The sequence below is a fragment of the Lampetra fluviatilis genome, chromosome 9, assembly GCF_964198595.1.
Source record: "Lampetra fluviatilis chromosome 9, kcLamFluv1.1, whole genome shotgun sequence".
Lineage (NCBI taxonomy): Eukaryota > Metazoa > Chordata > Hyperoartia > Petromyzontiformes > Petromyzontidae > Lampetra > Lampetra fluviatilis.
In genome coordinates, this window is record NC_136283.1 from 7970041 (window position 1) to 7984597 (window position 14557).

A 14557-nucleotide genomic window follows, 5' to 3' on the forward strand; every position below is an offset into this window, starting at 1 on the left:
GATATCAAATCCATGCTCCCAACATTTGATGGCACCTTTTGTTGCAGGCTTAGCCCGGAGCAAATAACATAGGACGGATCAATGAGCCACAAATGCATGCTGGCTTTGTTGCATGCTTGAATATGCATCCAAAAGGCACGTGTGCCCAATACACGTAATATAGATACAGGCATTTTCTTTGATCACAACTAAACCTCCATCAACAACGACATTTTACTAACTAAAAAATGCCTCGATTTGATATATGTATTGGAATGAATATTTAACAATTAAAAGTGTGTGTTGAGCCAGTGGTTAATGCATGACAAGAGCTCTTGCAGCAACACACTTGTAGATGAAGGGCTTTATTGCTTTTAAAAACAAAAGAAAACAATCCGTTCCTTTACTGAATACAATGGACACTTTGGCGTGACTAACTTCCGACAGACACTGCCTCTGCATCTTCCACTACGAGACATTTCCCGACCCTTAGCAGACACTGGCGGCCGACGCATGTCCCGTGGCATTGCGGTGAAACTGGTGAGGCGACATTTGAGAGGCAGGCAATACTATGACGTGGATATTTTCTGCAGATTTAACACCGAACTCGGAATCTTGGACACTAAGAAACAAATTCCAGCGAAACATTTTCACGTAAGGAGAGAGAGGTGCAACACATGTTGATCACAGAGAGAAATAAAATGTGAAAAGTAAATGTGTGCATTTGCTTGGTGAAAGAGAAAAATGAAATCTAATTCACGAGAAGTTAGATATTATAGTCAATATAAGTTGCAGTGGTATAATTTATGAGTGTTGTCGTAGACGTGTAATATTTCCAGCTCTCTTCCCACAGGTGAAAGAAACAATAATAGATGTACGTAATTAAACATCTCTCTCCTTGGGCATGGGGGGGTGGGTGCGTGGGAAGCAATGGTATTGTCTGCTGGGTTCAATGAGAAAAACATTGTAGAAATGAATTAGAGTACTTATTCATAAGGTCATCTAATTATGGTTCTTTTGAAAACATTTAACAAAAACACTAATGCAGGTAGGATTTTTAAAATACAAAAAAATTGGCTCATGTACATGAAATGTGATTGATACGTTTGATTACATCTACATGTAAATAAACTCAGACGGTTTCACACAGCATGGCATTTGCCAATTCCTGGCCAAATCTTTCCCATTGTTATCTCTGCAGCACAAATGAATACACGACGTCAACACACTTCAGGTAATGAAGCTAGTTTAAAAAAATAAATCATTACAAAGGACATTGAATCACATTGTTAATCACATGCGACTGTCATATGTGGCCATTACAAAATTGTTTACAAATAAATGCCATTTCAAAACACAATGATGTTTTAATTGACAAAATTACAAAGGTCTGAATGTTTGTTTATTTTTTTTTATACAGCAGAGAAAAGGTTTCTTAAATGCAGTAAAATAAAACATTTTTGCAATATTACAGTAAACTATTAAAACAGTGGCAGATGCATGAGCGTTTTCCTGTGTTTAGTCATCGCAATTAAACAGAACCATTCAAAATGAATGTTTATGCAGAAACAGGCTTGCTCTTCCAGTATCTCTACAATGTCCCTATTAATTATTAATTTACTATTTGATATAGTTATAGATGCAAGGGGCAGTGAAAACAAGTTTTCAGAATGAAATACGAAAAGTATACATACACACAATTGTATCAACCAATCAATACAGTTATAACAAACCTCTGTGAGCCTATCATATTGCTGTGTATTAGAAACAAACACAAAACCTCACACCAAACCTAATGCTCGGTTGGTTAATATTTTTTCGTGAACTATCTCATTCTAAAAACTTTGAAACTGCCCTTTGGTCTACAGTTAATACTGTATAGTGTATGTTCTTTAAATAGATTTTATGTTTGTTTTTTAAGATGTTAACTTTATATATCGTTTTTACATGACGTGAAAGCAATTGGATGAATCACTGGAACCAATGAACTACACAGATAAATGGTGTCTTGCGAATTTTCTACACATTTACTTTCATTTCTGCGACAACTCATTCACACTTATCTGTCAAACCGATATTAATATCTTGCAAGAGAAAAAAAAAATCTTAAAGCTAAACCGAGATAGGTTCCAATGTTTTTTTTGTTATCCTTACAAATGCAGTGCTAGTGTTACCACAAAACTGCAAATGCGCTATCCGAAGTAATGATGTTGTGCCGCGTGTTGTGCTGACCCCTTCGGCAACGCACCTTCGGTGTTCAACTCAAACCAGTGAAGGCGCCCGCAACTTTTTGGCAAGGATCACTAAAAACGAAAGTGTGTCTATCGCGCCACGGCGTATTTCTACGGCTCATAGCCTCACAGGGCCCGCCAGTCATCCGCGTGAATCAATCTGTGGGTGCTTTACCTTCGTTTTTAAAAACAAAAAAAGGTGTTCTGCAAATGCTTGCCACCCCACCCCCCCTTGTTGTTGTCGGTCAATGCTGATGCAATTCATTTCGAGCGTTCCACGTACATTTAGGAATTTCCACATTTTATACAGGGTCTTAAAAATGATTAGGACAAAACATCACCCTCATAAAAAAAAAGGTTCAAGGTCAAATGACAAACAAAGAAAGTCTTAATAAATTCTAAAGGAGTGCTTTAGAATGATATAAATTTAATAGTTCCAATGGTATATTGTGTAGACATTGTGAATAAAATCATGCAGGCATGTTTTATTTCCATTAAGGTCACACTACAATTAACATCCTATCCTTAAACCAAATCTAAAGAAGGTGCGAGAAGGAGAAAGGATACTTGATTGCACACAACAAGACATGAGCACAGCCAGTGCCAGTCAGTAGCAGGTCTGTGTATACGTATGTGAATATGAATAACGTTAATTACATTATGATACAACATGCAACTACTAACTAAATCTCTGCCCACAGGAAACCTGATCTCTGTTGTCTCATCCAACAGCAAGGCCAAGCCGTTCTTTGGAAAGGTTTGTCATGTTGAGACACACACTACAAGATTGCAACACTAGGTACCGTCATCAATTCACAATATGAATGTATGTGTAGTGAGTGACTTGGGTGTAAGAGCCACAATGCAATTGCTGCTATTAGTCAGCCACAATTGACACCGAACAATTCATAACATGTGCAATGACTCATGTGGTATTCCCCACCATTGGAGCCTAGCTATGCTGTTGGGTCCATCACAGAACAAGAGTATCGAGTCTTAACAAATAAACACATGAATGCGTGCAAGTGTGTATGTGTACATGTATGTGTACATGTCAGTGTGAGCGTGTGTGTGCTTTGTTCAGACATGGTATGGGAATCATGTAAAGGATAGCAATATACGTGCAAATGTATGAATTTGGATGTGTGTAGCTCATTTTTGGAGTGAAGCATAAAAGAAAACAGGTAAAAATCACGAATGCAAAATTAAACCAGTGCAATTTAGAGTTGTCATATTTGTGATTTAAACATTGCTTTCATGAACATTACAATGAAGAGGCTCTTAAGAAATGTAATGTAAAAAGCAAATCCGACAAACTGGACATTTTATTTTTGTATTTTTTACATTTGCTAAAGAGTTATTTCATTAAGTTGATTCTAATGTAAATTTAATAAGTTATCTTAAAGGATGTTAAAAAGGTTTAATTACCAATTTATCTAATATTGCATTACCTAATGTTCTCTACATCCTACTGCTGTACATAGCATTTGAAAAATTTTCGGAGTTTTATTATAACAGGCACATGGTAAATACTGAATTTGTTATGACATTCACTTGAATATGAGAATGTCCACTGGCATTACACACGTGTGCTTTCATTATTTGGTAAATTATTTAGCCAATTTATTACTAGCCCCAAACCTGAGATAATTCACACTTTGGTGTATAAAGTTACAATGGTCTACCAGTATGGAAATTATTTTTCTCAAGGGTTATAAAATGTACGTTTATATGACCCGTGAGTCGACACAACCGCTGTGTCCAGAAATGAGAACTAACCACCAGCTGGCAAGTTCATTTTTACCTGCATTAAGACCAGTGCTTCAAACCTTTAGAAACGTAGTTTTGTTTGCCATGGCATAGATTTACATTAGGATAAAAACACCTAAAGTAGCTGTCAGTGTCTGTAATAATGTTTTGCTTTACACTGGGTAACAGTAAAACTATTTCATCATGTACATCAGCAGCCTTGCCATCATGAGTGTGTGCTCAATACAACCTAAGTGCAAACACTGTAATGTATCAGTTTGAGGAGCCAATCTCAGTTTCTGGAAGGTGACCATTTAAACAAACTCCTCTACATAAATTAGTCATGTATACGCTGGTCGATCTCACTGTTATTTTCTCTGGTTTTCTGGCCTTAGTCATCCCCTTGTCTGGAAGTCCAGAGACAAGGCCAATCCACTGTGCCAGGTGCTGTATGCTGTGATCTACGACAATTCCTCGTTCTACCATTTGACAAAAAAAATGCTGATTTATGGCCTTATAAACATCTTTACTTGCCACGATTTCAAAATATTTTCATTGCTACAGACACACCAAATTAAGTACTCAGAATATGTATGAATTTAAATAATGGATTATCCTCGCTCAAAACAAAACTGTTTGTGCACATTCGACATAAATTTAGAACATCGCTGGCACTTCTAAGCATGTCCTCTTAATACTGATTGTCGCACGTAAAAATTGGCCCACACTTTTTAATATCTAGCTTATTTAACATTACCCGACTATGCATTGCCTCCCATACACAATATACTCTATTCTGTACCTCTTAGTGAATTATAAATTTACTCAATATGAATGGCATTTGTTCCATCCAGGATGCAGCTGTTTGTCATTTATTTTATGAAGAGGATGTGGTATTATATCTGATAATTTTTACATATTTTCTTTTTAAAATGTCAAATTGACGAGCATTAAATTGTGAAAAGCTGTAAAAAAATGGGGCAAGTACTGTTGAATTAAGCTTTATATTCTAGTTGTTTCAGTGTTTAAATTATTTTCTTGTGTTCAATATTTGTGAGTTAAGGTTCTGTGAGCATGAAGACAGATCGAAAATGCAAGTGACAGATAATGCATTTATGAATACAAACATTTTTCTTCTATTGTTTTTTTTATTCAAAATGGAGAAAAATCTAAATAAAAAAAGATTTTCCACTTCTAACACATTTCCCCAACATTAAGCAGTAACCTGGGACGCTATATGATAAAATAGTTAGATGATAAATTGTTAATTTTATTTGGTTGCCATAAGGCTGCAGATGTTTATTGAGGTGACAGTTGAATATTCATTGTACTATAATGTATCGTATTAAATATTACAAGGTAATAATGCATTTGAAAACACGCAAATTATCAACGTAGTTGTTTTTAGAACATCAATGATGCAATTATCTTACTTACACTGAATTTCGTATTTGCAACCACGATTGTCATTCGTAACGTTCATTAACTTGGTGGCAGATGCCTTTTGAGGAGTTCATCTTAAGATCGATGACACGGCCCCAAAAGCAACGAGTTATTATGGGCAAACAAGGGCATGTATGTGCATACGGGCAAGGGACACGATGGTTGATCGGACAAACAGCCGGGTTGAGTGGTGTGCGCTGGGCAGATGAGCTGACCGAGCTCATCTTCTGGCAGTGGTGCAAGAGCCATTACAGCTCGTCGCTCTCAACCAGATTCCCCTGGGCTCCAGCGTGGCTGGGGTCTGGCAGGAAGGCTGACCGCACGTCCAGGCCCTGGTCAGTGAGAGCCGCATAACGGCTGGAGGAGGGCCTCACTCGCCGTGTCTTTGGGATCTCGTGGTGCCACTCAGCTGCGATGTCACAAAACATGGCATCATCAAAGAAAATAAAATGAGATATGAAATGTTTTAAAACCAGACAAACATCAGGTTCACACTTTACTGTCAAGAGATTTATTTTTCTGGAGTTATTGGCCTGTCGGAATGGCGTGCACAATTTCCTCCCATGTTTTGACAAAATTGATGCTTCCCACTTGAAGCATAAAAGTAATAAATCATCTGACAGGAACAGTTCCTTCTGGGTGAGTGCCAAGTGCACAAATCATAGCCAGAGATGACGTTACATTACAACCGTGACTTTTCAATTACATAGTTACGTAACTTCATGCAAATATAAACGTAAAAAGTAATCTTTCAAAAATAATTTGATGGAGTGCATTACTGAAATCCTCAGGTTAGATGAGGAAGTCAATATTTATTTGCACATTTTCTGAAAATTGGATAAGTGAAATGGCATCTATCAATTGTGCAATATCCATTTGCAACAATATACTTGAGTAAAACTAATGCATACATGCACAACACAATACATATATATTTTTAATATGAATACATTAATTGCATAAGCATCCTAAAGTAGCTTGAGGTTATCTCGCCCATATTATAAAGACAGTCATTGTTTACAACTGTAAGCATTATACTTGGCTCTCTCTGCAGTGGTTTGTATCCATAACAATAATACATTAAGAACAGATAATCTATTTTGTTCGATAGTGTTACGAGGATTAATTGGGTTGAATTCTAATCACAATGCAAAATGCTGCCTCGCGTATTAATCTCAATTAGAAAACAGTATACAGAAACTGAAATAAGCGAAAGAAATGAATTCTAAATAATTATATTTTATGCCGTATAGTTAAATACATTTTTTGTTCAAAATAGAGCAACCAGGACCGATTTAGATAATCGTCAATGACGTTGGCCATGATCGTCAGTGGGTTTGTAGCGCAGCGCGCAAACCGCTATACTACCACTCCCCCCATCAGCACACACGCACATTCACACTCATATTCAGCACACAGACATTCACAGTCAGCAGACAAGCATGGTCAACACACACACACAGTCAATACAACTCACACACAAGTAGGACACCCCCAACTTCCAAAGTGCACAGGCTGTGTCGTGGTGCCTGGGTACCGTAAATGTCAAGGCGAGCGGTGCAGGAGGAGATGCCCACGCTGTTCTTCGCCGAGACCGTGTACCAGCCGGCATCTTCCTTTTTGGTCGGCTGGATTATGAGGCACACGTAGCCCGATGGATCCTGGTGCATGCTGCACAAATACAAAAAGATCCTATAAATTTCGATTTAAAGCTTTCGTGACTGCAGGGATTCATCTTCTTGGTTCCTTCGGTAAAGTCACGTAGAATGGAAATAATAAAAGAATAAAAATAAAACATAATAAATTAATTCTCACGACGTTTCGGCCACAACGCAAGCAGCCGTCCTCAGGTGGAGAGCAGGTCTGTCGAGTAGACAGAGTCTGAATGACACACTCCAGGCTTGGAGCGACTATTTAAGCTGGGATGGAGGGGGGAAGGGCGCTTAAATAGTCGCTCCAAGCCTGGAGTGTGTCATTCAGACTCTGTCTACTCGACAGACCTGCTCTCCACCTGAGGGCGACTGCTTGCGTTGTGGCCGAAACGTCGTGAGAATTATTTTATGATGTTTTATTTGTATTATTTTATTATTTCCATTCTACGTGACTTTACCGAAAGAACCAAGAAGAAGGAGAAAAAGATCCTAAATATAGCCGTACAGGCTGTCGAGGCAAGTGCTTCTTGGCAAGCACTTATGAAGGCTGGCACGGTGGATGAGGGGCTGGGATGGCCATGATACATTGCCCGGCCACTTTTCTCACCTCGGTGCCAAAGTTTACACACTGCAACAAAAAAGGCTGAGCCAACATAGGGGAGGCCCAGATCCCGTTTAAATATCCTCGACTGATGTCAGCCATGGCTAGGGATTAAATGCAGGTTTCCAAGTTCGTAGCGCAGTGCGCTAACCACTACAACGGCGCATTCTGTACACACACAGGCACACAGAGCTTATTTTAATATAAAATTATCACCCATTGCACTCAATTACTTGTGTGTTTAGACCAGAAGATAAGGTGGAGCTTGAATATTGGCTCTCAAAGGTTGTTGGAAACTAGACTGACCTTGAAACACCCAAATAACTCTGCACAATTGTTATTTTAAGGCTCAATAGTTTTTTGTTATTTGAAGAAAAGTGTGAAAAAAAATGTGTTTCGTCAAGTTTTAAATTGCCAAATGTAGCAAGTCACATCAGAATTTCATAAAGACATGCTTTACATACGTTAATTTGTTTTTATTCTTTACAACATGTCTGGGAGTACACTGAAATGACTAATATTCCTCACACAATGGAAATTATTTATGCATGAAATCTTTGCTCATAGATTCTCAAGACCCTTTTTCAGAAGGGTCCTGTATTGGGATGTTGGGCCAATGCCATGCATGGAAGTGTAAGGAAAGCTGACTGCCTGGAGACAACCCTCCATGCACACGAGGAGTAACACTCAACAGCACCATCACGTGGCCACCTCACAGACTTCTCCCTATAACAACATTACAACTCTGGTGGTCACTCATTTATGTACCAACCAAACACAACCTTGCTTGGCATCCAATATTCAATGTGATCGGACTCATTCAGGGTGATTTGGTCATAAGCAAATAAATAGTGGGGTCATTGTTGAGGCTCGACGTTCATATAATTTGTTGCGACTGACTATATGCTCAGCAACATCCCTGCGTATTTCTCTGTTACGACGCCCCAGTGTCAACCAGGGTGGCCGCCAGTCTCCGGCTGCGAACCTCCCGAAACAGGCGACAAAAACGCGCCGCCGCTGGTCCACGTCGCGCTGCCATGAAGGCACCGCGACAACGCTCGCTCGCCGCAGACGAGGAGAGGGGGGATCGGGGGGACAGTCCAGCAGGTCACCTGGTTCTCTCGCGGTGCGGAATCAGGGTCTCATTCTCCTTCTTCCAGAAGATGGTGGGCGGCGGCATGCTGTGCACGCGGCACTCGAGCCGAACGGGCTGGCCCTCGGCGACCCCCGTGTTCTGCAGCTTCTCGAGGATCACCGGCGCCCGCGTCAGCTGCTTGGCTGTGGGTGGGGGGTGATGGGGCAGAGGAGGAAGAGGAGGCAGCGGCGGACGCAGAGGCCGAGTGAGTGAGGTGGGCAGGGGAAGAAGGTTCTTGGGAGAGTGTTGCACGTGAGCATGAGAGCAGGTCGTGCTGGGGCTCACGGCCGCTGTACACTGTGAGCAGGCTCGGTCGGCTCAGTGTCAGGGGAGGCCAGAATGCCCATGTGTGCCGTTTCCTCGGTTTACTGCCTCATACTGGTGCTCTAGTGCTCCTTGACCAACACGAGGGCATGTGGGAGAGCGACCGAGCAGCAAAAATGGCTACACCACAGTCGATCGACATGTTCCATGTGGGTTAGGGTTGGGTGGTCGCCCATCCCAGCATTATACAGCCTTAGCTCCCGAGGTCAGTCTGTGACCAAATTATCCTGAATTTATATTGTAGGCATGTAAATATATTTGCACTACATATGTAGAATATCAAACCGGTTGAAGCCGAAGTCAATCATGGAAAGCAGTATATTGATGTCCCTGAAGAGGATGATTTTAAATCAGTCAATATGATCAGCCATAATGGATGGATCAAAATACGAAGCATGTCAATGCTGGTAAATGCACAAAGACGCACAGGGAGATGCATGCTCAGAATGACACTGGGAGACATCAAGAGGAGCAGGCGGATGAATGAATAAATGCAATTCACAGGCGTTATATTAACTTGCCAAGGAAAGTAAGTGGGCTTGGGCTGGACAGATTGAGGGAAAAGATGATGGCTTATGCGCAAGTCGAGTGATGGCATGGCAGCCAAACGAGAGATGTGTCTCAACAGAATTGCCACCACACAGATGGAGTGATGGCATCACATCATCCGCACGAGTGAGATGGATTGTAGAGTCAGAGGATGCTGAGAAATGACTATGGAATTTTGAGACGTTCATTCAGTAATAAATAAACCATACATTGTGATCATGACATTAACGGTGAAATGTACAATATATATATTTTTAGAAATGAGTCCAAATATATTACTGTATCTCCTCTTTAAGTTATTTGACTTGCCCACAAATTTGCATAGTATATCGGATTTGCTGTGCAGTATTTAATTTAAATCTATTTTAAAAGTGAAACGTTTACTTATTAAACCTCAATAATGATAGAACTTTAGGTTAGTATGTATCCTTTGGGTTTCAGTAGAAAAGGGCACACTATGGCAACATTCTACATCTGAAGGTACAACTCGGGTTTAACCCAGTAAATAGCTATCAATTAGCACGAGATCGTTTTAATGATATTTTTGTTCTAAATTACGTGACCTTGAAATTGCACGTACTGTACATTTGTGGCATTTTCGCAAGGTGTAAGTGAAATCGGGGTGTGGATCTGTGCACGACTTTCCAAGGGGAATCTATTTGCATGAACATTGACTTTTACACTCTGAAAAACAGGAGAAACTCAGCACGTCCACATCTTGAAATAAATCATCCCGCAAGCTGACCAGATTGGCTAGTTTGGACAGGGAAACCGAAACATACATCAATTGCCTACACGACAGCTTGTGCCTAAGCAGCTGTTTCTAGCCCCGTCCAGCACTGCCGCGACTGCCAAGCAGCATGTGGCTGGAACGCAGCCCGTGCCTCTCACCGACGATGGTGAGATTGAGGGAGAAGGAGTTTTGGCCGGCGCGGTTGGTAGCCGTGCAGGTGTAGAGGCCTCCGTCCTGCACGGTCAGAGGCTCTATGACGAGCGAGTGAACTCCGTTCTCCCGCACCAGCATCTTGTGCGTGGCATCGGGTCGCACTGGCCGTCCGTTCACCTGCCATTCCAGCTCTGGGGTTGGCAGACCACTCACCTAAACAGGAAGTGAGTGAATCGTGAAACAATAAATTTAGCACGTGGGGTTTTTCATAGGTGACTCGTGATCCACGTGTTGCTCTTCCAGGTCAGGCTGCACGTTGAAGTCCTCTTCTCGCAAGCTTTTGCCATGCACTGTTGTGCGGGCATCTTGGCAAGAGCAGGAATGTTCAGCACGTGGCACGAACTGGAAGCCCACACTTGAATAAAATACAATCACATGGATAACTCCGTGACACAAAGGAAACGTTTGTTATGCATGTATCCGAGTTGGGTGGTGCTCGTACGAGTTATGGAGCTCGACGCATGGTGAGAAAGTTGCGAGTCCAAATCCCCTCTCGGAAGCTCAAGTCATCATCCCTCTGCGGTTATTAAAATTAATGCCACTTTGTGGGAAGTCAGAAATGGTTATACTATTAATAGACTGGCCATGGGAATGTGATATTGCCACCACAAACTCAGGGCCAGGAGCAAGGAAGAATTCTATGCTCTGACTTTGCAGAGTTGCTTTGGTCATACGCCATGACTGACCTTACCAGCTAAGGTTTATGGACCTTTCTCTCTCTGGGTAGAATACACAAAGCAAAGACTTGTGATTCTTCAACTCAGAAATACATATTTCAGAGTCAGTGGTTTATGACCTTTCAATCTTTAGGACAGATTTTATAGGATGACAGATTCCACGCCTTAGACGTATTCTCCAGTGAAGTCGTCTGTGATTATTATACTGACGAAGCACAAACCCAGATGACAAATTGTATGCGAGGACATTTGTGATTATTTAGTCCACAACAACCATTTTCAGGGGGATGGTGTTGTTTGTAACATCCTTCAGACATTACTGAAGACACCAATGAATTAATGTCAGACAACCTGGTTGAGTTAAATACCAAAACATTGTTTCTTGTCACAAGCAAGCTTACCAGAGTGGAGTAATGAGATGAATATGTCATCTTAAATTGTAGGTTGTGTAGTCAATTTTTTAGTGTTTGACCACATGATCGTTATTGTGCTAAAATTGTTATTAACCCTCCACCACCCGACAAGATAAAGCACACCAGGCAACCATTTCAACGAATTCCTTTGAGAAAAATACTTATTTGAAGAAACATGCTTTAAATAATTAAGATATTAAAAGCAGCCAGACTCAAATTACAAAGGAAAGTGGAAATGACCCATGCTGTGGCAGTTTGGCAAATTCCGGGATCACTCGAATTCCGGGATCACTACCTGATGAAGATAAAAGCAGTTTTGAACAAAACTTCGTATGTAGATGGTAAATTCAGTCGTGAAAAGTCTTAAGCCATTGGTGCACTTTATTGGTGAAAACTGTATCAAATACATTAGCATGTATAAATCATATCTTAGAAAATCTGACAATCTTGTCCAATGGTGAAGTGGTAATGACAAGAATTTTGGCATAACTCCCACGTAGTCTAAAACCAAAAACATATATCGATCAGATGAACAAGTGTTCAATGGAACTTAAATGCCATTAAGTGTCTGGCCTGGTGCACTCTTATGGGGCATGAAAACGTGCTGCATGCTCAAGAGCTCTTGTCATTGCTATGGAATTAAAGAGAAGCAGTCATCCAGAAAGCTCTTACCTTACAGTCGAGACGACAAAGCTTGCCCTCATGTGCCATGGTGTCTCCAGGAGCCTGCAGGAAGTGTGGGCGGAAGTTCTTCTCCTGGACCATATCACTGTCGTCCCGGCTCTCCCGCGACTGAGAGCGTGGCCTGCTGTTCACGTGACAGAAGGGAATCATCAGGGTGTCACCCATGTGACAAACCACAAGCAACCGACACAATAGCACTGTCCCACACAGTAATTCCTCTGCCACCCAAAACGATAATTTCACACATGTCAATCTCTGCATAACCCAACAATTCTGCAGGTATGCAACATGATAGACATTCAGTGACCTGACAGTTGCATTGAGTTTGAGCATATAACATGAATAGAGGTATTATATGTAAAGCAATGCTATACATGTATTGTAAACTATACATTTCACAACACCTCTTTGTAATATTATTATTGTTTTTAAAAAGTCAATGTGTCCATAATTAAATAAACGAAGCTAATCTTTTATTTAAAATGTTACCAGTTAAGGCCCACTGAGCTATACAGCTCTTCTTCAGAAGCAACCTGGCCACAAATGATAGCCCAACAATGTGGCTTATTATCGCGTGGAAAATTCTATCAGCAAAATATTCTAAACGAATATTACAAAATGTGGAGGGAAAAACCGGAGGACCCAGAGAAAAATCAACGCGACCACGGGGAGGACATGCAACTTCCAAATGTACAGGCGTCAGGGTCGGGATCGAACCCACGACCTCCTTTCTACCAGGCGAGAGAGTTAATGTCTCGCTGCCGTGGCACTGCAAATGAGCATGGGAGTGGCGCTTATCTCCATTCATGAACCTGGACCAAGAATGGAAATTGCACATTTCTACTGTAGGGTCTCATCACCGTATAGGAAAATCACTGTTGCCTTCCCACAAAGTGGTATACGTATGCTATTGAACCAGGGGAAATTAAAGTCTGGGTAGTCAACTGAACGAGATTTGAATTTCAGTTGTGAGTTGTTGAATCTGGCCAGGTGGCTCAGAAGTAGGGCAAGTGGCTTGCACTCAGCTGACTCAACCCATTCAACTTATGGGGGTTATAGGGAGGTCAACAGTGGTTGTTCTATGGATAGGCTCGCCCCTGTCATAGGAATGTGGAAATTTGACCAGAGGCTCAGGGCTCCATGCCCAATTGAGCAATAATTCACTGTGACACTGATTTGCGAATTACAAGCCCTAAGCATAACACCACCCAGCTTCTTGGTTCTTTCGGTAAAGTCACGTAGAAGGGAAGTAATAAAATAATAAAAATAAAACATAATAAAATAAAATAGCTGTTCTACTGTTATTTTTATCGTGCAATATTATCACTGTATCACAGCTCCGCAGACACTAATGTTGTCAGCAGAGAATGGCGAAGCAAAATTAATTGCTGCGCTTTCACCAACCCTCACTGACCAGCGTGGTAAAGTATGGCCCCCATGATCTGCATGGTGTGAGCAGGTCACGTACTCATGGAAATGTACATTTGCTGCATACAATGATGCTGCATGTTGGGCAGTGACATGGCCCAGTAGTAGCGACTGAGACTCATGGTTTGAATCTGGCAGGCTGCTCTAGTTAATACAAGGGATGTGTCCCTCACAGTGGATGTTAAAGATCCCAAGACATTATTCGAGGAGGAGGCCACTGTGTGCCAGCATCAAGGTCCAAATAAAAATATTGGTAAATATTTTGAATTGGGGAAGACAGCAATTTTCACCCCCCGATTGCGAAAAGTTAGTGGGACTCTCCTGAAAAAGTGTGTTGAGACTCAAATGTCATAATAATAACAACAGTGAATGTCGGGAGCGGCACTAGTTGCACTTTACTGTTGTGGCACCTTCTAGCCGCAGGCTGCCCTGACTGACTCCGTGCCACGCGGCCTCGCTGGTTGACGTTTTGCACCATCAACCGCCCTGAGCAGCTGATGCGACCCTGCGGAGCGCAACAAAAAACGAACAAGCGCACAAACAAACCTTCAAGATTCAGTGAATAAAACATCACAAAGCGCGCATCTTGTTATACCACTCTCAAAACCGTTCAACACAGAACGTGTACGTTTATGCTTAGAAATACTGTGGCGAGACAAGCAGACGTCCGTTTATTTTAATGACCCGCAATGCTTCACGGCGCTGCACGCTCCACAACAATGCAACCCAGAGATCTCTAAGCTCCT

At 41.4% G+C, this 14557-nt stretch overlaps 1 protein-coding gene across 3 annotated transcripts in view; it reads right to left on the reverse strand.

Annotated features, from left to right (window-relative positions):
* Positions 1–1395: 1395 nt before the first annotated feature.
* The window catches only part of LOC144934181 (palladin-like), a 156641-nt gene continuing 143479 nt past the window's right edge, over positions 1396–14557 (reverse strand). For all 3 annotated transcript variants that reach the window (XM_078859742.1, XM_078859739.1, XM_078859741.1), the window contains 6 exons: positions 14222–14316; positions 12372–12507; positions 10555–10762; positions 8768–8933; positions 6940–7073; positions 1396–5811 (listed from right to left, as the gene is read on the reverse strand). In XM_078859742.1, coding sequence (XP_078715868.1) covers positions 5651–5811; positions 6940–7073; positions 8768–8933; positions 10555–10762; positions 12372–12507; positions 14222–14316 — 900 coding nt within the window. In that variant the 3' untranslated portion in view covers positions 1396–5650. The remainder of the gene's footprint in view (positions 5812–6939; positions 7074–8767; positions 8934–10554; positions 10763–12371; positions 12508–14221; positions 14317–14557) is intronic.